The 24,039-nt window shown below is 42.7% G+C and overlaps 1 protein-coding gene across 1 annotated transcript in view; it reads right to left on the bottom strand.

The window, feature by feature from the left end:
* The window catches only part of LOC121922561 (aquaporin-2-like), a 21,961-nt gene extending 11,499 nt beyond the window's left edge, over positions 1-10,462 (bottom strand). Inside the window, exon 1 of the mRNA XM_042452155.1 lies at positions 10,100-10,462. Within this exon, the coding sequence (XP_042308089.1) occupies positions 10,100-10,462 (363 nt within the window). The remainder of the gene's footprint in view (positions 1-10,099) is intronic.
* Between the last annotated feature and the right edge of the window lie 13,577 nt (positions 10,463-24,039).

Genomic DNA, 24,039 nt, shown 5'->3' with positions numbered 1-24,039 from the left:
CAGTGGCAACCTGCTTGCCACATCCCAGCAAAGCTCACAAAGCAGGACCCCAAATCTGAAAGCTCATTTCTTGCCACGACTTCTACCCTGCCACCATGTGCTCTAACTTTTTTTCCAATCTGTCCCAAAATGGTGCCACTCTTAGCCACAGAGGTGATGCCCTGTGTCCAAGCCTCACAAGAGTTTCCCAACTGCCACTTAGTGAAAGTCACCAGTAAGGGAATGAGCTCACATGGGCAAGCAAAGAGCGTGAGACAGCACCACACAAAAATGATCAGTGAGGCTGTATGGTGTTTTTTTGAGGACCCTGAAAAGATGTTTCATGCAATCCTCATTCACACTATGGTCCTAAAGGCCACTGGTTCCCCTTATCTTTCTTGCACACCAGTACTTTCACTGAAGGCCTCCTGCTGCCTCTCTTTTCCCCTCACCACCCCCCTACTCTCCCACTTTTCCTTCACTGCCCCCTTGGAACCTTCTACCACCTCCAGGGTGTGTGTACCATCCACTATGGAAATCACTGCTCTAGAAGAAAATATTTTGCCCAATATGGGACTTCATTGAAAGATGAGATTTAAACCTGAATTGTGTTGAATGTTGTCCAGTTTCAGCTTTGGAGACAAACTAGTACTTGAAGCAAAAAGACTCCCTCCTGTCCCAGTAAATAAAGCTTAGACTGTATAATATCCATTTTGCTTTAACAAATCTATTTAATGTGATACATTTTTTCTTTCCTAGTGCTTTATGGGCACTCCATGCCCACTATCACCTGGTGCTTAATTTTCCTGGACTAGTCACATGGATGCTATGTTTATATGGCACCTTTGTGCCAATAAAAATCTTCAGTCTGTAAAGGGAAAATTTGCACTTCACTACTATAGCCCTGAGATCTGGCAGTTTGAGATGGGCACAGGGCTTATCTGCATGGCCTAAAAGAAACATTCCCACCTAATTCCCGCACTGACATGTTCAGATGATGCACAGGGCCAAAACTGGTGCATCACAGGCCCAATCTGTACTTCAGGGTGATTGTCTGGAGTAAAAAGAGTCCCCTTTTACTCCAGATCAGGATGAAGACCCCAGATAATTCCCTGGGTGTACATACTGCATACTGTGGTGTGGGGTCAGTGGGGGAGCATTGGTGGGTGGGTGAGCCACAACTTCTTCCTGCCATAACCTCTTCCAACTCACCACAATACTTTCAATTTTGTGTTTGTGCAGTTTCTCCAGCACCATTCTTTTGCAGATGTGTGAATTGATTGGAAAAGTGCACATTATCATAACAATACCATCAGCACAGCACATTGACACAAATTGATTACACAACTGCACATATGCACAACAATGTGTGCAGATTGCCCTGCCAGTGTTGGCTCATAGTGGGTGCTGGATATACAGAATGTTCAGGCTCCCCACTGATCCAAATGCCCCAATGGTAAGCTGTTTTTTCTATCAGTACAGACGCAACCAAAGAAGGCAATTGATAGGCATTGTAAGTGGGTTGCAACAAACAAACAAACAAACAAACATTTTTGAAGGAATAATTGAAAAAGAAGAGAGATTTTCAGTATTACTGAAAATATCCATAGAATAGTGTGCCTAGTTTTGGTTCAGCAATCTTATTAAGTTTAACCAAAACAAAATACAATATAATAATATCAGAAGAATTGGATGCCCTGGACTTGGATGAACTTTTACCTCCTCTTTGGCACTGAGACGCTGTAGTTATATGACTATACCTGTGGGGTGGGGGGGGAGTTGAATGAGCATGGAGATAACATCTCAATTCTTTGCCTCTTTTGCAACTTCAGCTGCCATTTGATTCACTTGGGATGGCTCGGTGCCACTGGGTAAATATCCTACTCCTCATGCCACTAGTGGCATTCAAGTGATCACGAGGATTTAAATCTGTGACGCATTTATGCTTCCGGACGCAATAAAAATATGCTTAAATATTGAAATTTTGAATACTTGAATGGTCAGATTTTTGATATAGTCATGCCTGGCTTGCAAGTAGACAGGCCTGAAAAAGTTGTGATCTGCCAAGCTGAACACAACTCACTGGTCATGATTTACCAGCTGCTAAGGAACCTCCTGTTTTTATGCTTTCCCAAGCAAGAGTGGTGGGAATGACAGATTTATTGCTCCCTTCGTGAACTACTGCTTGTGTTGGCTGATTGACTGTATTTGTCTAAGAGCTCAGAAGTGCTACCTTTCAGGGCTAGAACTACCAGAATCTCCCAGTCAGCAATTCTGAATAGAGGATTCTGAAGGTTCTCACCTTCAAAAGTAACTTTTATGAGCTCTGGTTGATCTTGAAGGGGTGTCACCAGTTGTGGAAGCCTGATATAAGTCCACTCCACAAGTTTACTATAGGAATTGCCCTAAGACACATGCCTGGGAACAAATCTTCAATACCAAGGTCATCCAAAATCTGCACCAAGGTCAACCAAAATATTGAGCCCTTGGATTTTGCTACCTGAAAACATTTCCCACATTGGTTACATAACTTGTGATTGTGCCTGTCGTGGACAAAGCTTGGAAAAATTCCCTTTGGACTAAAACCCCTTCAGCCAACATAATGTGGCTCATATATATGTTCAGATGAAGAAAGGATATCGAACTGTGAATTCAGACATTTAGGGCAGGATGGGGAAGGTGGGAACAGAATTTGGAAATGTGACAATAAGAAAAGACACAAAGAAACAACCTGGTAGTAAAGGTTGAGTATCCCTTATCCAAAATGCTTGGGACCAGAAGGGTTTTGGATTTTAGTTTAGTTTTATTTTGCTTGGATTTTGGCATACTTATATTTGCATATATCACATAATGAAATATCTTGGAAATGGGGCCCAAGTCTAAACCCCAAATCCATTTATGTTTCATATGCAATTTATACACATGATCTGAAGGTAATTTTATACATTAATTTTGTGCATGAAGCAAAGTGTCACTATCTCAGCCATTCATGAAAAAAGTTTTCGTTTTGGACCATTTTTGATTTCATCATTCCAGATAAGAGAGAACCAACCTGTATTGAGCAAATGATAGGTAGTTCTCTATTTTCCATGCCATTTGTTCCATACCTGAAGTCTGAAAAGTATTGAGAGGTGAAAGAGGAAGGGGAGGAGGTGGCCAGATTGACTCCCTAGGAAGTCCAAACCAGCCCTTCTGATACAACCTGCAACAGGATGCAGGAAAATAAATAAATAAATAAATAAATAATATAAAATAAAATGTTTTCTTCTCAAAGAGCACCCCCCCCCGGTGGTCCCCCCACTTGCTTTGAGAAGTGTGAACAGAACCTGATATCTGAAAAAACTGTGGCTTGGGATTTGGGAAGCTGTAGTCCAACAAGTGAGAGTCAGAATATTGTAGTGGTTTGAGTGTTGAACTAGGACACTGGGAAACCAGGGTCTAAATCGCCATTCCAGTATGGAAACCCATTGGGTGACTTTGAGCAAATCAGACCTTCTCGGCCTCTGAGGAAGGAAAGGATAAACTGCCTTGGAACAAATTCTGCCCAAGAAAACCCTGTGATAGGTTTCCTTTAGGGTCATCATAAGTCAGAAATGGCTTGCAGGCACACAACAAGATGTTCAACAAGTAGCTTCATCATGTTCTAGACAAAAAATACACAGAATATGTAAGGGCTATGTTATGAGTTATGACTATTTCCCTGACTCATGCTAATAAATTGTAATATACTTTTCACATTATTCACCTACCCCCTAAGGAATATTCAACCAGCTGTGGATGGTGGCCCACCAGAGGCTCTTGGGATGGGACAAAAACAGGGAAGTTTGCCAGCACTTGAAAGACCACAATACTTGGCTAGTGAGTTGTGTTCAGCTTGGTGGGTTGCGTGTTATGCAGGCTGGAGTCATGTACCCATGGTTGCTGGCAAGCCAAGCATGACTGTATGAAGTCTCTGACCATTTGGATATTCACAATTTCCGAATTCAAGTATGTTTTTATTTTGTCCAGCAGAACGAGTGCGTCAACAGATAAAAATCTTAGTTATTGCTACAACACTAGTAGAATTGCTAATGGTTCTGTTACCCAATGACCTATAGCCATTCTACACCATCTTACACAAGATTAAGGCAAATTAAAATGCAATTAGAAGTTGCAAAAGTTTGCAAAGTTGTGAGTCACTTCCACTCTTTTAGAACACCCATCAAAACATTTGACTGGATCTGCACATATAGCATCCCTGAAGTCTAACTGTATATAATTATAAAAATTAATACCAAAATCTATTTTCTCTCTGAGTGCAGTAAAATCAGTATGTTAACAGTTAGGAAAGTGAAGTCCCACTAGTGGGGACATTTGGACCAAGCATGAGGTAACATGTCACCCCAAAATGACAGAGGAGGCACTCCCCACTTACTCCTCAACCTTCTTGTGATTCACACCATCCTTTTACAAGTCAACATTGATTTAAAAGGGATGGTCTAGTAACTCATGCTATTTTGAGTTACCTTTTTAAAATAAAGAAAATCTAAAAACCCATATAAAAATAGGAAAATGGCTAAAAATACCCCAGATCACCTCCCCAAACAATGCTTTGATCAAAGTTGGAAAAGCGGGATAAAAATAAACTTTTTATTATATTATTATTATTTGGAAGTGGTGAATAAATGATGCTTGCTACATCAAAAAGTTAGTCATGTTTCCACTGCTGCCTTGTTTAAAGTAATGGTGCCATGCCTCTAAATTCTCTTCCTCCTTTGCTCTTTCTTGCCACTTGCCAAGGCAAGTTCCTTTCCACCTGCTTACTTGGACACCTGTGGCAACTTCCATGTCCATAAAGCAGTGAATTTGGTCTGGGTTTTATTTTTAACATTAAGGATCTACACAAGGTGCTGGACTTATTGTGGGCATGGGTGAGATTCAGATTTGGATATCTTCTTTAAAGTTTAGTCTAAAACCTAGAATGTACACATGCCCCACTGACTGGGCCCAAGGACATCATACAGGGAGTGCAAGGTGTGCAGACTGTACCAGGTGACACCCTAAGGATGTGTGTGACACCACTTTTTCCCAAACATTTGCCTTTGGGCAGAAATGGGCTGTGGAGTTCACCTGCATCCCTTTAAAACACCAAAGAGATGGTGTGAGTGTGATAAGGCTCAGTAGGAGGAGAAAGGAGGGGCCCAAGGGAGGTGACACCATGAGCTGCTGCACTGGGTGACACCAGTCCTAGTGATGCTATGTGTCTGGGCCCACCAGCTGCTGCTCTCTCTGCTCCACTGGCAGCTGCACAATTATGCAGAGATACCAGTGAAGAAAATGTCTTTCTCCCCTTCATCACCCAGCAACTGGCATGGTGCCATATGGTTTACCAGTTGCAAGTAATCTTAGGCAACCTAGTGACCCCAAGGGCTTCTGACGAGATCAGTAGTTTTGGACAAATCTGCATTCTCCAGTTCTACAAGTGGATAACACCATGCCAGTTCATCAGAGAACATCAGCAACCTTCCTACCTTCTTCCTTTCTTTCCAGTTGCCCCATTTCTGGAGCAACACAAAACTGGGCACCATTATAATCTGAATTGCATAAGAAATTAACCTCATATTTCTCATATTGTTGTTGAGGCAATTATCATAAGCCCTCAAGTTTGTATTTCTGAGTCAGGAATGTTTGGGTAATGCAACAGATTTTCATGCTGCTTTTAGTTAATTAAAAAGGATTAAAAGGGTGTTGTATATTGTATAGGTTGGGCCCTGTGTGCCAGAGATTGGACTGGAACAGATATCTTCATATCCCCCCTCCCCAATGCTTATAAGGCACTGTCTGCACAGGCCAAACCCCAGTTCTGGTGTGGGCAATCTGGATGATGTCTAGCATATTTCACAATAGAAGCAGGGTATAACAGCCTTAAAATGCATTTTAAAAACTTATCTTTTTCTTTGGATCTTCTGGGAAGATCTGGAGCCCTCTGTTCCTGGCGCATCTGCTTGCATGGGCATCCTGTTAGGCCACCTGATGCATCTGCCACTAGTCATTATTTCTGAGGTCAGAATGAGGTGCTCAGCCATGTGATCATCACTTGGTGCCTCGTTCTGACCTCAGAAGTGAGCAACCTGCAACAGAAGTGAATGCACCTGGATAGCCCCTAAAGTATCCAGGTCCATGCAGACAGCGCCTAAATCAAAGCACTGAAGTTCCTCCCTTCCCCCAGAATGAATGAACTTTTGTTCTTTGTTGGTCTTCCATCCACATTTATACTTATGCCTGTTCTGGATTTGGACAGTAAGAGCTTGCAAAGCCAATGCCATGGTAGTGGGAAGAGATTAGACAGTTGAATATGCTGTCTGAATTCAAAACAGCATTGAAGACCAATTTTTAAACCGTGAATTTATTGTAAATAATTAATTGTAAATTTGGATTGTTTTAATATGTGCCAAATGCTCTCTTCATTGCAGCATCCTAAGCTCCTGTCAATAGTGGCTGCTCTATCTGCTTCACTTGACATTTTTCAGCTGAGCATCACTGACCATCCCTAGAATTATTATGCACTGTCACTCACATAAATCAGCCAAACAGCTACAGGGACAGTGACGCTCAGCAGAGACATGCTGGACAAAGTGACTTCAGTGGCTGTCACCCTCATTAACTGGAACATATCTGGGCCACAATGTATGCCATAGAATATGATCCTTTGAGGCTGACAGTGTGGGACTTGCCCAAGGACACCCAGTGGCAGAGCAGGGATTCAAACCTCCAGAATCATAGTTCAATGCTCAAACCACTATTCCATGTTGTCTGCCTCGCCTCCCCTCCCCCAATTCACAAAACTAAAAATAGAATATTAGGTTGGGGAAATGGGGAGGAGCAGGATTGGACCATGTCTGGCAGGCCCTCTGGCATCTTATTTCTCCCATGTCTGACTTCCTTCACAGCCATTACAACTGTTGTCTTTATCCCTCCTGCTGTTTCCACCTCTGCCAGTTTATTTGTGCCACCGATAGGATTCCAGCCATGTTTGCTAGCATTTGGGCTATCTTGCCATGTCATGATGCTAGGCTTTAACGCTGCTGAAACTGGTAAATGAACATTCATGATGCCAAGAGAAGGATAGTTGTTAGAAGGCTTAGCAGCACCTTTCAAAGATTGTATTATAGGGCTGAAAAAGCAGCAATTATGCAAAAAGATGTCTTGTGCCAGCACAGATGCCTAGCAGCCTGGATTTGGCAGGAGAGTTGAAACATAGCCTGGAAACAGGTTTATTTTTAATCCCAAACTAAGCCTGGCTCATTTACTTAAAATGAGGTTGCTGTTGTGATTGTGGGAGAACAAAACCCACAAAGGTCAAGAAAGTTCCAGAGAAGGATTAAGCCTCCAGTTCTAGGAACATGGAAACTAGTTGGTGTCATCACTGACACAGTCATCATCATCCTTACTATGGCTGGCATGGCCTGAAAGAGACTGAAGTGTCTATTGTAAGATCTCCCCCCCCCCTCCTTTTTGTGGCTAGGCTTTAGTGTCTTCCACACCTTCAAGGCATCCAGGAAGATATGCAATCGATGCAGATTTCCCCAGCACAGATATAGAATAATGGAGAAAACTGCACGGGTGGAATTTCTATGGGTCCTTTCACACTATGGAATTATAGCACTATGATTCCACCTTAACTGACAATACTCCAGCCATTGGAATCCTGGGATTTGTGTGAGTGTGTGTGTGTGTGTGTGTGGGGGGGGGCTTTAGAATCCTCAGCCTCAGAACTCCTCTGGTGCCTTTGACCAAATGACAAGCCCTAGAGTCCATAGGATGCAGCCATGGCAGTTCCAAATGAATAGAAGTACTTCGACAATGTGGTGTGAAAGGACTCTTTCTGTTTTCCTACTGTTCAAGATACTCACGATGAGGTTGCTGGTGGCTTCCATGTCAGTAGGGTGTTGAAGCAGGTTGGCGTTTTAGTTTAAACCTTAAAGGAGTGATCCAAAATGCTGAACCCATTTTGGGCACAATGTTCATCACCTTGGACAGTTCATACTTAAACCCAAAGTGGATTCAACTCCTTGCTGACATGACCACTAGCCACCAGTGGATCTAGTACTGATAGGTGATTGACAGGAGATTGTTAAGGATTTTCATCATCTAGTGGTCTGACAGCAGTGGAGACAAACCCCTCCCCTGTTACCTCCTAAATTAAGCTGGAAAAAGAAAAAATGGGCTAGGAATTAGGAGTGGATCTCTGTGAAAGGAGCTGTCTGCAAAAACTACAGAGGTAGGTGCTTCCACAGTACTTTGTGTTCCACCTCCTCAGCCAATTTTCCACCTAGTTCCAAGTTATGGGCCTGAAATTCTAATGCAAAACAAAGCAGACCTCACAAGGCTAAAGTATGCTCTGCTTCCCCCAGGTTTAGTGGTAGTGTCCATGATTGCATGTAAAAGGTTACAGGTTTCTTCCCTGCTGTCTCCAATTAAATGTTTCTCAGGTGGAGAGCAGGGCTGGAAAAGAGAAGATTTTTGCCTGAGAACTTTGGAGAGCAAGTGAGAGGCCATATTAATTTGTCATTTCTAGGTTCAGTATGTGAATATCTTCTGCACAGACTAAAACTGGGAGTAGATTCATCAACCCTACTGGCATGGATTCCATAAGCCATCACCTCCTACAATCTAGATGGAACATTGACTTGACCCACTCCAAGCTCCAGAGTCCAGAAATGCAGTGTGGTCTTCTTCTATCTAAGAAATTTAGAAGCAACTTGCATCTCTATCGCAGTTTCCTCATCTATACAATAAGAATCACAGCAACCTTACACAACATGCCAGCTCATTTAATTAATAGCATCAAGGAGCCCTAACCCCTGGAAGCTATATTACCAAGAACCAGAGCATTACTATATCCAGCATCCTGTTCCAAAGGAACCATGCTGTGGCTTTCATTTTCACATCTCAAGTCAAAACAAGAGCAATAAGTCTTTAAGGTGCCTGAAAAGCTGCTGATTTCACTAGTTGTGTGCAAAACAGTTCTTGCCAAGTGTTCTGAGAATTAAATCCTGCAATATCCTTTATTGTCACAATGGATTCTGGGGCACACCTCTCAGCTAAGGTGTCATAGCTACAAAGTTCTCTCCCCTTGTTCTTGCCAAGGTGGAGGTGTGCCCTTAATTTCCACTTACCGTTTCCAACATAATAAGATGGATTTGTGTCATTTCATTCAGGGCCACACTTCTGAGTTGAATTCCTGAAATGTTTGTCAATAAGGAACTATTGTGGTATGATGATGTGAGTATTGGATTATGTAGAATCAAAATCTTCAATTATTTGATTCTTGAAAAAAAGCAGCAAGTAATTTTAGCCATTTTCTCCAAACTGCAAGACTACTTCACAAGTTGGGATTTATTGTGCACAATTCACACTTTTTTTTTTTGCACAGAAAACACTACTGTCAGTAGTGCAAGAAATAGCATTTCTTTGCACAGAAAATAATATTTTTGTGCAGAAGTATTATTTTCTGTACAAAAAATGCTGTAGTTTAGAAGATATACTATGTGAAATCCACATGTGGGTTTTTGAGGGGGGGGGATTTCATGGGAGAGCAAAAAGTATTTTCTGTTCAGGAAACAACATAATTTATGAACAGAAAGTGCTGTTTCCTCTGCGGGAAAAAACAAACAAAACAAAAACCCACCATATGCAAATTTTGCACAGAATAAGTCCTGAATTGAAAAGATTCTCATTAGCCCAAGATGCTGTTTGACCATATTTAGGATATTTTAAAATATTATTTCAATCCTTACAGCTCTAGGAGTGAAGAGATGCCATCCATCCATCAATCCATCCATGAAATCCATGGGGTAATCTTTGGCTGGTCATGGACTATTGTTGTCCTAACATATCTCACAGGGTGCTTATGAAGATAAAATGGGCAGGGGAAGAATAATGAATGCTGTTCCCAAGCTCCCGTGGAAGAAAATGAAAAAATGAAAATAGGTAATGGGAAAACTAGGATCCTTGCCTTCTTTTAAAATTGAGTTAAGTTAATTTTTTGACCTAGTAGAGGGTATTTGGAACATCTTTGTACCAATGCATCCTCCCACCATTCCTACATCCCTCCCACTTTAATGGATAGTTTCCTTACCCTGTTGATGGCCAAGCTCCCCCGGATATGGGGTGGTGTGAGCTGATGCAGGAGGGCAGCCCCTGTCACCGCTCCCAGGATCTGTGCCACCACATAGAAGACAGCCCTCAAGAAGGACACCTGAGAGCCCACCAGGCATGCCACAGTCACAGCAGGGTTAATATGGGCACCACTGATGTGGCCCACAGCCTGAACCAATGTTGCGATGGCCAAGCCAAATGCTAGTGAGATCTGAAGGACGTTTGGTGGGGAAGCAGGCCAGTTCATAGCAGAGCCCAGGCCAAAAAAAATGAAGATCAGTGTGGCTATGAATTCAGCAAGGACAGCACGGGTGAAGGCCACAGAGCGGAGTTCCCACATCATGGGTGATGGATGTGCAGGAGAGTGGAGGCTGATCCCTCCTCAATTCAATTCTCTTGCTTGGTGATATTGCTAATAGATATATATATATTTATGCATGTAGAACAGCTAGAGATCTTTAGGTGGAGGTGGGGTTTGGAAACCTAATGCTTTTTTCTTCCCTGTTCCAGCTGAGAAATTTTCAGAGCCTGCCTTCTTCTCTGATAACCTAGGAGATTAACATTTGCCTTTCCAGTACTTGGTTACTGTATGTACATAATGGTCCTGAATGAGTCAAACGTGCAAACACTGGACCACAAGTTGAGCTGCAGTTCCTACCACTACCATTGCCATACAGTGCATCTAGCAGTTTTCTTTACCTCTGTTCTTCTTTGTTTTAGGCTTGTGCCTTTAACAGCTGTTTGCATTTATTTCTTTGTTTTATACTTAGTTTTGAGTAGCTGCAGGGACCCACATGCCTCAGCAAAGGTGAGATGCCCAGATATCTACCCTGGCTGGTACCACACCACCAATCAGGCCCTTGCTGACTAGCTTACCTCTTTCCATCTATCTGTTTCTGATAGGAACATAATGGATGTTTCACTGCTTTCATCATCTGGCAGCTACCATTTGAGATTTTCCACAGTGCAGTGCCACATAGCATTGGTGGCAGCAGGAGCTAGAATGACTAAGGAGGATTATAAGGATCTTTTCCAGGAGCCCCTTAAACCTGGTGGCAAGTCTGCTCTACTTCACATAAAATAGGGAGTTAAATAGGTCTTCAGCACCCTTCCCCATCCCAATCATGCACTCCATCATGAGTCTTGTCTGCTATGATTGATTTTAGTTTTAGCAGTATAGTTTTGCCAGTTGACCACTAGGTATAAGCAAGTTAGAAAGAAAGGATGAATGTGTTTAGTTAATCATTAACAAGGTAAGAAACCCCACCTAAATCAATTACATTTACATAGGAAGAGGAATGTCCCACGTGGCCATGGCTGGGTTGGACCTGGAAGGCAGACACCCGCCTCCCCCCCTTGGATATACTACCCCGCTGGGGGGCCCCCCCCCCCCCGTGGTGTCACCCAGTGCAGTCCACACCACCGCATCTCCCCTAGTGAAGCCACTGGGACTGATCAGTTTCTTCTTTGTTTTGGGGCATTGTGATCTTCATTTGTTGTCACTGGAACATGACTTCCAGCTAGCTTTGGACTGTGTCATAGGTTCCCCCCCCCCCCCAGAGCTTGACTTTAGGCTTGGATTTTATACTCACTGCTTGAATCTGGCTCTAACACTTACCTCCTTGCCTCTCCACTAAATCTGGAATCCTGACAAGCTGAGGCTGAACCACCAACAATTTCTGATAGCCCAGGGACCTACATTCTGTTTCACCTTTCATTATTTTTGCTAATAAGGTAGGATAATGCTATGTGGAGGAAGGAAAAGAAGTGTGCTAGAATATTTTCCAGAAATGGAATGGTATTTATTTCCAAAATACCTGAAGCTCACTAGGCAGACCCTTAGCTGGAGAGTACAAACACAATTCTAATACTTCAATGATGCTTGAGGATCTGTGATTTCTTTGGTGCAGACAGTATCTACCCTGACACAGATCATAAGTAATTCACATCATGATGGTAATCACAGTTGCTGTGGCCAGTTCCTTATCTTCTAGCAACAAAGGCTGCATCTTCACTGCAGAATGAATGCAGTTTGACACCAGGCCCGTTTAACTGTCCAGGCCCGTAGCTAGGCTGGGGCAACCGTGGCATCACCCTGGGGGCCCCAACCAAATGGGGCCCCAAATGGTGGTGTGCTGAGATGGCGCCCGCGGCACGCAGTAGGACTTGGGAGCGTGTGAACGCTCTGCCCTACCGAGTCCTACTTTCTGTGCCAAGACCCCTAAAGGCCTAGCTACATGTATCTGCTGTGACTCAATGCTATGAAATTCTAGGATTTGTAATTTTGTGAGATATTTAGCCTTCTCTGTCAGACAGCTCTGTGCCATAACAAACTAAAAATGCTAGGATCCCATAGGATGGAGCCATGGCATTGAAAACAGTGTCAAACTGCATTAAATTTGCAGTATGGCAGCAGTCAAAACCTTTCTCTACATAGCTAAGCAACTCCTCAGATGGCAAAAGTAGTCTGCAGCTAGGGCCATCCCCAAAACCTTATCAGCTTGGTAGAAAGAGCTTCCATTGTGCCAGCTTGGAGAGTCCACAGTCACCCCCACATCATAAGCAGGACTTTGTAGAGGCCACTACTAGTAAAGCATTTCCAGAGGTGTGAATTCAGAAGGTAAACATCATAGGTTAGCTATGGCTGTACATCTTGGTTTCCAGTCCCATGTAGCAAGTCATCAGGCTCATAGCACAACTAAAGTCATCTCACATATTCCAGAGCTTCTAATGAATGCAATTATTTTCATTCTACTTTCCACAGAGATAGATATATTGCTTGCCATGTAATTGCTGAGATTATTTAAATCGGCCAAAGTATGAATTAAACCATAACAAATAGGTACTGTGGCAATAACCCAGTTAGCACCTGAGAGCCCAGTTTAGCCACAGTTTGCGCATGAATCCTAGAATCATAGACACCCAAGGGCCATCCAGTCCAACCCCATTTTGCCATACCGGAAAACACAATCAAAGCAATCACGACAGATAGCCATCTAGCCTCTGTTTAAAACCTCAAAAGAAGGAGGCACCACAACACTCCAAGACAGCATGCTCCACTCTGGAAAAGCTTGTACTGTCAGGAAGTTTTTCCTAATGTTTAGGCAAAATCTCTTTATTATAGCTTTTTACATTTGTAATTACACAATAATATACCAGCTGGTATCTCCCTAATATTCCTACTCAAGGTCCATGAGGGGTTTTTATTTATTTACTTACTTTTTTGCCTCCCTTGTTTGATTCCCCCCCCCCCCTACAGGAGACCTTTATCCACCACCTTCTCAGTTTACCCATTTCATACATCTGAGAAAAGCAACTTTGCCCTACCTCAACTCAGCTTACAAAAACGTAGTTACTGTTTAAGCAAACATATCACTTTTCAGTTTTTGAATGAGAAAGCATAGCCATGACAATACCGAGTGTCCAATTAGCAATATGGGTAACAGTCATATAAACAGCAGTTACTGTAATATAATAAACACTGATGCACTATTCACACAGGATTAGCCTCACCCACAGATGGGTCATGAAACTAACAAATTTGTTTCCGTATCTTTTCCTTCAGAACATAGTATTTATTTAGCAGAATTTGTGTCACCCTGGTACATTGTCCTTCTCTGTGGAGCCAAAGAAGAAAGACAAAATACCTTTCAAACTAGACTGAAAAATAAAATATTTTTATACCTCCCGAAACTCTCTCTCTTTTTTACATCAGATTCACTGGATATTTCCAGTTTCTTCCATTTCTTTTCTTAAAGTACTGCCTGTTGTTTCATTTAAAAAACAACAGGGGGTTATATGTGGATAGATGATACCAAGCTCTGTTTCTTCTTGTTATTTCAGTGATGTGAGGTCAGGGAACATCTTAACACTAGTTAGATTTCCTAATGGTCTAGATGAGCAGCAGTTAATGGAGACATAGTAATACTGAAAAGACAGATCTCCTGTTGGTGAGCATTTCTCTAGTTGATGGTGTTCAGTCATTTCTGGATGATGTAACACTTTCCCCTAAAGAATATATAGGTGTCTCTGAGTACAATTTTGTTTTTTGAGGTTCTGGTGATCTCTGAACCATGGAGTGCCATCTGGTGTCAGTTGTGACCCCTCCTGATCAGAGGCATGTTAATAATAATAATAATAATAATAATAATATATTTATAAACCGCCCTGTGGCGAACCAATCCGGGCGGTTTACAACATTAAAATAACATACAGCATAAAAACAATATATTTCCCTCCCCCCTTAAAAAGTTATTAAACTACATATTTAATTTAAAACCACAATAACTAGTTAAAATAACAATAAATTAAACAAAATAATACCAACCAACAAACCACTGCAACTTCAGTTATAAAGAAAAGAAAAGGGGGCTTTGGAGACATTACTGAGGAGGGGGGAGATCCTGAGATCCTGAGGCCGGGATATTTCAGTCTGGGAAGGCCTGCCTGAAGAGATCCGTCTTGACAGCCTTTTTGAAGCTGTCCAAAGATGTTAATTGACGGATCTCGTCCGGCAGGTCATTCCAGAGCCTGGGGGCGACAGCAGAGAAAGCCCTCCAGGAGGTCGCTGCAAACCTTGATTTTTGAGGCTGCAACAAGTTCCTCCCAGAGGACCAGAGAGCGTGGGGAGGATTGTATGGGAAGAGGCGGTCTCTGAGATAGCTTGATTGTAGTTACCAATGCTCTGCTAACATGCTCATGCAATTGTTTATTCCCCATTTGAAAGTTTAACATTGCTTGGTATTCTGCTTGGGAGTCTTCATAAAAGGTCATGCTTGTGTGTAAAATTGAACTGACTGGTTTTGCAATATCCATATTCACCTAGGAGCTGCTGTGATGTAATAAAGACAAGGAGTGACTGATGTGCAATCGACAAATGTGAAATGGCCACTGGTGTTCATTGAGGTGCCTCTTGATACATATCTGTACAAAAGCTAAGAAGTGTTGAATCACAACAGGAATGGCTAATGCACATGAGAAGGATCCTACCGGATTTCAGAACTGCCTGATGTGCATCAGATGTGTGCATTGGAGCACCCTTGACAGTGCTTCACGATTCACTAACAAGCTTTCATTGTGTTTTTGCAACATAAATCTAATACAGACTGCCAAAATAAAGCTGCTTCGGGTCTCTTTGGAGGTATGCTGTTTAAATGATGCATGGGTCCTAAGAATCCGGAAGCTGCACCAAAGCTTCACTCCGGTGCTTAGGAATGGAGTGTGGCTTTGGCGCGACCTCCGGACTCTTAGGACCCATGCATCATTTAAATAGCATACCTCCAAAGAGACCCGAAGCAGCTTTATTTTGGCAGTCTGTAACAGGCCATAGTTATGGATTTGTAAAGTTACAAATGTAAACTATGATGTAGGATCTTAGTTGCTTTTATTTGATGGTTTTATGGATGATGGTGATGATGATGATGATGATGATGATGATGATGACGACAATGTTGACAATGATTTTGTTGAGAACTCAGGGACCTCATTTTATGGGGTCAGTGCACTTCAAAAATACAGTTTATAAATTCTCCATAAATTAATACATTAGTAATAATGGTATAATCATGAGGTGATGTTGTACTTAATTATATCTGGGCTGAGTTAGGAGTTTCCTGTTACTGTTTTGTTGTTGTTGGGAAGAGTTAGAATAATCATCTGGATTCCTGATTTGAGTGTCCACTAAGGCTTTCAAGACAGCTCTCATGATTCAGGAATTGATCTGGTGATCTGCGTTCCATCTTTCTTTCTCCCAAGGCAGTAGGAAGACTTAGATGCAGAGGTACCAGCAGAGGCGAAAAGAAGAGGAAACACTGGGATAGGCCAAGACATCATCTTGAAAGGAGGAGATTCTCTTGGCATTTTACAAGGCCTATTATCCTGGATTGTAACTTGTAGGCAGAGTGTTCATACTTAACCAACAAAAAAACCAGGAGAGGCCAGGAATGTGCACAAAATCTGCATGTGCTAGTCAGTAAATGCAAATCTAGAAATGATTTATAATATAAATACAGGGTATCCCTCTAAAGTTAGAAAGGCTATCCTCAGCCAGGTAACCCATGTGGCTGCCAGCTCAGTGTTCTGGCTTGGTGTTAACTGTTGATTAGTAGCTTCTAGCCCCTGATCATTTCTATCAAACTAGACTTAAACAGCCTTTCAAGCATAGCACTGTCCTCTGACAGTCTTTCAAATAGAGAAAGGCTGAACAAGAGCATCCAGTGGGCCTTGGGTGTAGGCTCTGAAACCCCTCACAAGCCCCGCTTTGGGGGAAAGCAGACTTGCAATATGTGCTGGTTTGGAGGTAGTGTGGGGGCATGGTGATTGCATGCTGCACACCCCAACTCCACCTTCAAGCCAGAGTCATGCTGCCTGCCTGACCAGATGGTGGGCAGCATGGGAACACTCCTGCAGCGCAGCTATTAGACACCCCCCATCCCCTGCCATCCTGAGTGCCAGGATAGAAAAGAGAGCATAAAGACTTTATAAATATCTATAGGGACATTATGGCCCTGATCCTGTTAGTAAGCTGGGAGAGCATAATTCTTATCTGAATCCTGAACATTTTGATGGTACTCAGAAATAGATGCCTTATCTGGTCTGGCCAGGATATTCTGGGGGCAGGCCAGAATATCCTGGCCTCACAGCTTCCCCAACCTGGCCCCATTAATCTAACTTCCCTTTCCACATCACAGAGGCTGTCTGCACAAACATCCTGCAAGCCCGCCCAGTATGTCTGCTGCTCCCATGGGTCACTTGCTTCTGAGGTCAGAAAAAGGCACCCAATGATGGTCACATGCTGGGAGCCATGTTCTGACCAAAGAATGAGCAACCCATGACAGGGGTGGATACCTGTGCAGACAACCACCACAGCACATAAATGGAGGAATTTAGATTTTCCAGGAAGATCCAGAACAACAGATAACTTTAAAAACATAATTTTAATGTAGTTATAATCTGGTACTGCTGTGGAACGTGCCAAACGTCATCTGGACTGCTTGTATCATAACCAGGGTATGGAAAGTGCATTGTTCAAACAGGATGATGCCAGAATGGGGTAGGGATGGAGGAACGGGCCCTTTGACTCATCCAAACAAGGCAGGGGAAGCAAATGATGCTTCGGGATGTAGCATTCTGTGCAAGCTCCCATTTCTGCCTCAAGTGGAATTAAGGCCCAGTACACACCGGCAGGATGTGATGTCCTGGTGGCAATAGTAGGGCTCGGGACTGCGCACCAACCACACGGTCCCGAGCCCTACTATGTGCAAGCAGCACCATTATAGCGCCGCCCTGCCCACATGGGGGACGCATGCATGACGTGTCCTGTGCGACGTGTCCAAATGGCGTGTCAAACAGGGCACATAACCACACTACTGAAGGGTGCTTATTGCGCCTTGCCAGTGGCATGAAAAGGAGCACCATTTTTGGTGCATACATCATTGGTGTGGCAACCAAACAGCCATGCCAAGATGCAGAGGAGAAAGGGGCCGTCTCTTTCTCCTCTTTATCGCCTGGGTGCCCAGGGGCATGAAGCCCCAAGGACACCCCTTTTCTGGGCCACAGAGAAGCAGCATTGTGCTGCTTCTCCATAGCCCAGAAAAACGCTGGATTGGAGCCACAGGGCTGCTGGTGAGGCTGTCCTGGCCCTAATCTAGCACAAAAAGGGGTGGGTGCAGGCTGCCCTTTGGGGCGGTCTGTACCAGGCCTAAGTGTGGTAGTTAGTTTTCAAGTTATAAAATCCATATCCAAGATTTTGTTTTCCCATTTAAGAGTCAACACCTTCAGCTTGGTCACGTGAAGGCCTTTTGACCATTTAATAAGTGAACTACAGTACCTATGAGCTCCTGGAGCATGACGACAGTAGCAGCATTCAACAGTAATAAAAAATTATTGGTTGTTTGCGAAGCTTCTGTTCCTGGCAAAATGTCAGGAATAAACTCTTCTAGAACACAGGCTCATAGCCTAAAAAAACCACAAAAAGCCTTCTGTTCTCCACTGTTTGAAAGGACACAGCGCTGGTTTGTTGCTTCCTTTATCTGCAAGAAATAAAGGAAATGATCCAGTAATGCGCTTTTGATAGCTGTGTCTCAACACTTGCTGTGACTTAGATAATGGAGGTATTCTTGTCTCACTGTATCTAAAGAAAACATAAACATTTGCTGCCACTAACTGCATTCCACATTAACAGAGTCCACTGAGCTTGGCTATTTTTGCAAGAGGTTCACTAAGGAATGGAATTAGTTTGCTTTCCATGCATTCAGTCATCCAGTTAACAGGAAGTGTGTAAAGGAACTCACTCTCCCTATAGCCTTTCTCAAATGGGTACCATCCAGATGTGTTGGATGGGAAGTACTATTATTTCCAGTCATCATATCCAGTGACCATGTTGGATAAGGGTTATGCGTGACAGTCCAATACATAGAAAATTGGGGGCATGGCTTCTCCAAGATCCATGCCCCAACTCTGCCCTGACGCCGGCATCACGCTGTGTGCCTGACCACACGATGGGTGGCACCATGGCATTCCTTTGGCATGGCATCCATATGACACATGCCAAAAGGAGCACAGGAAAGTGCCACCATGGTAAAAAAAGTGCCCTTTTTGTGGCTCCAAAAGGAGTGGTATTTTTGCCGACCTTTTTAGGCCAGAAAAAGACTGGATTGGGGCCATGGTGTGCAGTTGCTGTGGCCCTGTTCCGGTGAGGAAAGGGGTGGCAGCAGGCCGCTCCAAAGGAGTGGTGTGTTTAGCTCCTCAGAGACATAGCCATGTTAGTCTGGAATATCAGTATGTAAAGGGATCTTGTAGTACCTTTGAGACTAAGGAGCTTATTGCATTAACAAAAAAGCTGGTTTACCTGTTCCGGCTTGCACTTCAGGATCTGGGATGTCCCCAGATGTTATCATACCTATATCACTGCTGATCTAGGTGGGATGCCATCCCCAGATGCATCCCGGGTTGAAGCCTTGCTCAGACAGCACTTTTGAAGTCGGGGAGTTTCCAACTTCAAAAATTAACCGGATAACTGAGGCTTTGACTTGGGATGCATCCGAGTGGTGGCATCCTGGCTCGATTGTTTTATTACAAAAAGTGGGGTATAAATAAAAGTTTTATTACTTATTTTATTATTATTATTGGTGGTGATTTAGGTATGATAACATCGGGGGGCATCCCGGATCCTGAATTCAAGCTGGAAGAGATAAGCCAGCTTATTTGTTAATGTGATAAGCTCCTATCTGAAAGAAAGAAGTTGTAGCATAAGATTTTGTAGACTTGGTCTACTTCAAATGCATCTATGAAAAATCTACAAAAGCTTATGCTACAACTTCTTTCACACAGTTAGTCTCAAAAGTGCTACAAGATCCCTTTTCATACACTAGGAAAGTGGTGGGCTGGGGTAATCATTTTTCTGTGTTTTAGACTGGATGCCCCTTGTGACAGGAACTTGTCATTCCTGTTCTTTTGAAGGCACCATGTACAGGACATAGTTGCTCCTATGTTGTATTTGTTTCTTTGATAACTTTTAAAATATCATTTTTCTTGTTTTTTTTTTAAAATCCCTATTGACAATATCTTGGTGGGCTGACAATGATGAGGCTGAAATATCTCTCATTATTTCATAGAGAATTATTCTTAAATCAAAATTATGACTGAGAGGATCTGCACTACCAATTTCCTACTATTCCATATGCTGGACCTGCATAATATCATTTTGTTCTTTTGGACTATGTTTCTGTCCTGTGTGCTTGCTAATAAACATCATTTCCTAGTGAAGAAAACCTGAAATGAGTGTGAATGTAATTAATTGTATCTTCCTCCACATTAATGCCTTTTGCTTCTCATCTGTGCCTAGGATATTACCACATGAACCCCATACTCTCTGAAATCACGTTAGTTAAAGAAAATGGAAACATACCAGTTTGAGAGCAGCCAGTATCACATGTTTCCACAATAGCGTGACTGAGGCTGTTTCTGCCACTGATGGTCCCTCGCACTCTCTTCTGCACTCCCCCCTTAACCTTGCTTTCCTGCCTTATGCCCTACCCAGCATGCTTTCCAGTTTTTTAAAATTTACATTTAGATTTCTAATGCAATTAAAAACTGGAGTTATGTGAATGCAATTTAAGCTAAAAAAAAAAGGGGGGGGGGGGGGGAATAGAAAAAAACATATATAAAGGAAATCATGTAAGAGACCATAGCATGAATGCATTGAGATTTTCACCACTTGTGCAAGGCATCCAAATCCAAGTGGAGACCACATCTCTGGGGATTACTGTGGATGCAGTGACAAGTGGGGTTGGTCCCATATTATTCAGCTGATGGTTTTCCTCCACTGGCCTTCAACGGGATCTTGGCTGTAGTTTCCATTCCCTGCTTAATTCCATGACACCGCCCAGTTCCTGTTCCAAAGCCTTCTGACTGCAGATACTTTTTTGCCCTTTTGAGAAAGCTATAATACTTGGAAAGGAAATTTGGTCTGTCCAGGTATTGCTCAATGTTCCTGGCAACACTCCTGTCACCATCACATAAAGCAAGCAACATATTTATAATTGATTGCCACAAGTTCAACAGGTAACAGCATTGTCTGTCCTCCTGATTTCCGCCTTGGCAGGTAGGAGTACACAGTCTTCTCTTGAGAACCTGCTGCTAGCTTACTGGAGCCAGAAACATAAAGTGCAGCCAGTTACTAATAATCAGTTCCCACCATTGCATGCCAATTTTATTTTATTTGTTTTAATCCATGCCAGATCTCTTAGAGCATAGTTGTGTCTGTGGATGTGTGGTGTGTGATGTTACCCAAAAGGAAATCGGGCAGCTTGGGGTGACAGCGCCTCCTTGATATTTGGGAGAATTAACAGGAGGCCTGTGAGAGGCTGAGTAACTTTAAGGGATCTTTTACACCTATGTATGTGAGTACTACCTACAGAGAGAGTCCAGTTTTGTTTAGAAATGTACAAATGTACCCACAAACATACAAAACCAATATAACTTTAAGAACCATACAGGGATAAGAGAAAGAAAGGTGTGAAGGATTGGATGGCAAGAAATCAGGGGTTACAGAACGTGATAGTTACCAGTCCTGAAAAGGAGGATCCACAGAAAATGGAGTAGGGCTCAGACTGTGTCTGAGGGAAACACAGGAAGCACACAGGGTCCAGGGGCAAACTGTAAGTGCAAACTTTGTTTGAGGAGGCTATGTCTGGGGCTGATACTTATATCTGATTCCCTATCCTTGAGGTGCTTGGTGTTATTCTCCAGTGGAAGAAAGACCCGATAGTCTTCTCAGGCATCTACAATGGGATTCCAAAATGACTGATGACTTTAACTCTGGAGTAATAAAACATTGATTGGATTTGAGACAACCAACCCCTGAATGGTTGGATAGGACAGGTGAATAGGGACATAGCCTGGGGTGAGAAGGAACTATGGTCTTTAACTATAGTTAAAGATATGACTTTGAGATGTGACTTGCTTAAGTCCTATTGGAAGAGGATATGTGAAAAGGCTGGGGAAGGATGGGGTGATCAGCAAACCCATTTAACTTTTATTTAGTGCTATATAGATCCTCCACATATCTCTAGGTCATTGTGCCTTTCCATTGTAAAACTTTATAAGGTCCATTGTGACCTTTTAAAAACATGCCTGGCTCTAGATATCAAAATAAGAAAATATGGAGAGAAAAAACATTCATTACGGGGGTTGTAGGGTGTACTAACAGTAGATGGTTGTTAGTAATATCTGGCATGATTTTAAATTGTATTTTGTAACTGACATTATTCACAAGAACTACAGTGAGGCCTTGTAATCCACTGGGGTTTAGTTTCAGGATCCCCCATGGGTAACAAAACCGGTGGATGCTCAAGTCCCATTAAATATAATGGCAGAGCAAAATGGTGTCCCTTATATAAAATGGAAAATCAAAGTTTGCTATTTGCAATTTATACTTTTTAAAAGAAATATTTCCAAGCCGTGGATGCTTGAATCCATGGATAAAAAATCCGTAGATAAGGAGGGCCGACTGTATAAATAATTTTTGATTTGTTTAAAAATGAGCAGAGTTTTGTTCATTTCAGCCCTTTTCATCTAGGGAAATAACCAAATATTCTCTGATATATTTTGATTAGCTTATTATCTCCCTATCTACTAGGTCATACCCTTCAGCTATGCCAATTTGGCAGGGATTAATTCACTGTCATGCCACTTTTTTAGCTGCTTTTTAAAATGTTTGAGTTTCTCTGTCTTCCACTTTCTCCCTTTGTTCTCGGCTTATTTCACTTGCTGCAAACTGAGTTCAAAGTGCAGAAGTAGTGAACTCGAGAGGGGGAGAGGAGAGGAGAGGAGAGGAGGAATCCTTCCCTGGAGGCTCAGAAAAAAAACAAACTACTGCACCTCTCCCAGTTTGTGTGTTCTTTCTCATTTCCCATCTTGACCACACTCTGATGTTGCTTGGCCATACATGTCCTGGTTTTCCTCTGTGAAATGTTAAGGAGCCAGCATGGCTTTGTGGTTTGAGCCTTAGACTATGAGCTTTATCAGACAAGGGACATCCCGTCCCTGTCCCGTCATGTTCCCGTCCTTCCCGTGTGATCATAGGAAGGACTTTTAGAAGGGATTCACACTTATCCTGTCCAGGGAACGTGAATGACAGTGATCGCGAAAAAAGCTTTCAGATGAAGTTGCTCAGGTCCCGTCATTATCTCATCATTAATCTGTCACTAAAGCAACATTGGCTGGCATTTTGCATTAACAGAAGTTCTTGTAAATGCAATGCTGCTTTAATGACAGGTTAACGGTGGGATCAGCACTACGATTTGAAAGCCTTTCATGCCATCATAGTCATGGATGGGTTAAGGACAGGATCAGGATGAGGGAGAGATCCTGTCCCTATCCTGTCACCATGTGAACATCTCCTATGACTCTGGGGACCAGGGTTCAAATCTCCACTCAGCCATGGAAAGCCACTGGGTGATCATGGACAAGTCACACACTCTCAGCCTCAGAACACCCTGTGACAGTTTCACCTTAGGGTTGCCATAAGTCAGAAATGACTTGAAAGAACACAACAACAATGCTAGGCATGTTCCGAGACATTCTCTGGACTGTATACAATTTCAAACTCATCTGATTGCATGTTCTTTCATACTGCCTCCCCTTTTCCACAAATAAAACTAGTTTCCAAGGAAAGATTGCTCTAGCTTGCCCTTATCCTATCCTAACATTTTTTCCCATTTTGGAATCAGTGGGAATTGGGGAGGATATGGAAAAATCCCTATCTACAGTTTGAATTGGCAAAGCCCAGGTATAAATTTGCAAGCTCTGTGAGACCTGCAACAGAGTTTGGAAATGCTACTTTTTATACTAGAATCTCTAGAATTCCTAAGACAATACTGACAGTATTTGATCAGAGGCTATGCTTTTTGTGTAGTATGAGAAAATAATGTTTCCAAGTTCTGGTTAGAAAAATATACACATATGTATCGTGCCTTGTAAACCCATGTGATAAAAGCTGTGGTGTGCTTTGCCATCTGCTACAGATACGTTCCCACCTTCCCCCTGTAGTCATTGCCCTCAGTGGAAATATTTCTTGCTTTCCATATATTCAGACAGAATGGGAAAGAACTTTTTGTGCTTTTCAATCTATGCACTTAGAGTTTGTCCATGTAGTGAGAAACCCTGATTAGCCAGAGTCCCTGCTTGGATAAATAAGTTCTATGTGTTTATATACATGAGTATGCATGGACATCTTTCTGCTATTGCCTGAACATATGGTGAGCTGGGGTTTCGATTGCTGGCACTGGGTGTGGTCACAGTGTGTGATGCCAAAGGCAGGGCTAACGTACACAACATTGTCACCCCCTCTGTCCTGCTTACTTCTACTGAGGGCAGCCCAGCAGGGGAGTATATCAAGGAATAGGCCAGAGTCCAGTC

This window comes from Sceloporus undulatus, chromosome 2, assembly GCF_019175285.1.
Source record: "Sceloporus undulatus isolate JIND9_A2432 ecotype Alabama chromosome 2, SceUnd_v1.1, whole genome shotgun sequence".
Lineage (NCBI taxonomy): Eukaryota > Metazoa > Chordata > Lepidosauria > Squamata > Phrynosomatidae > Sceloporus > Sceloporus undulatus.
This window is presented reverse-complemented; position numbering and strand designations above follow the sequence as displayed.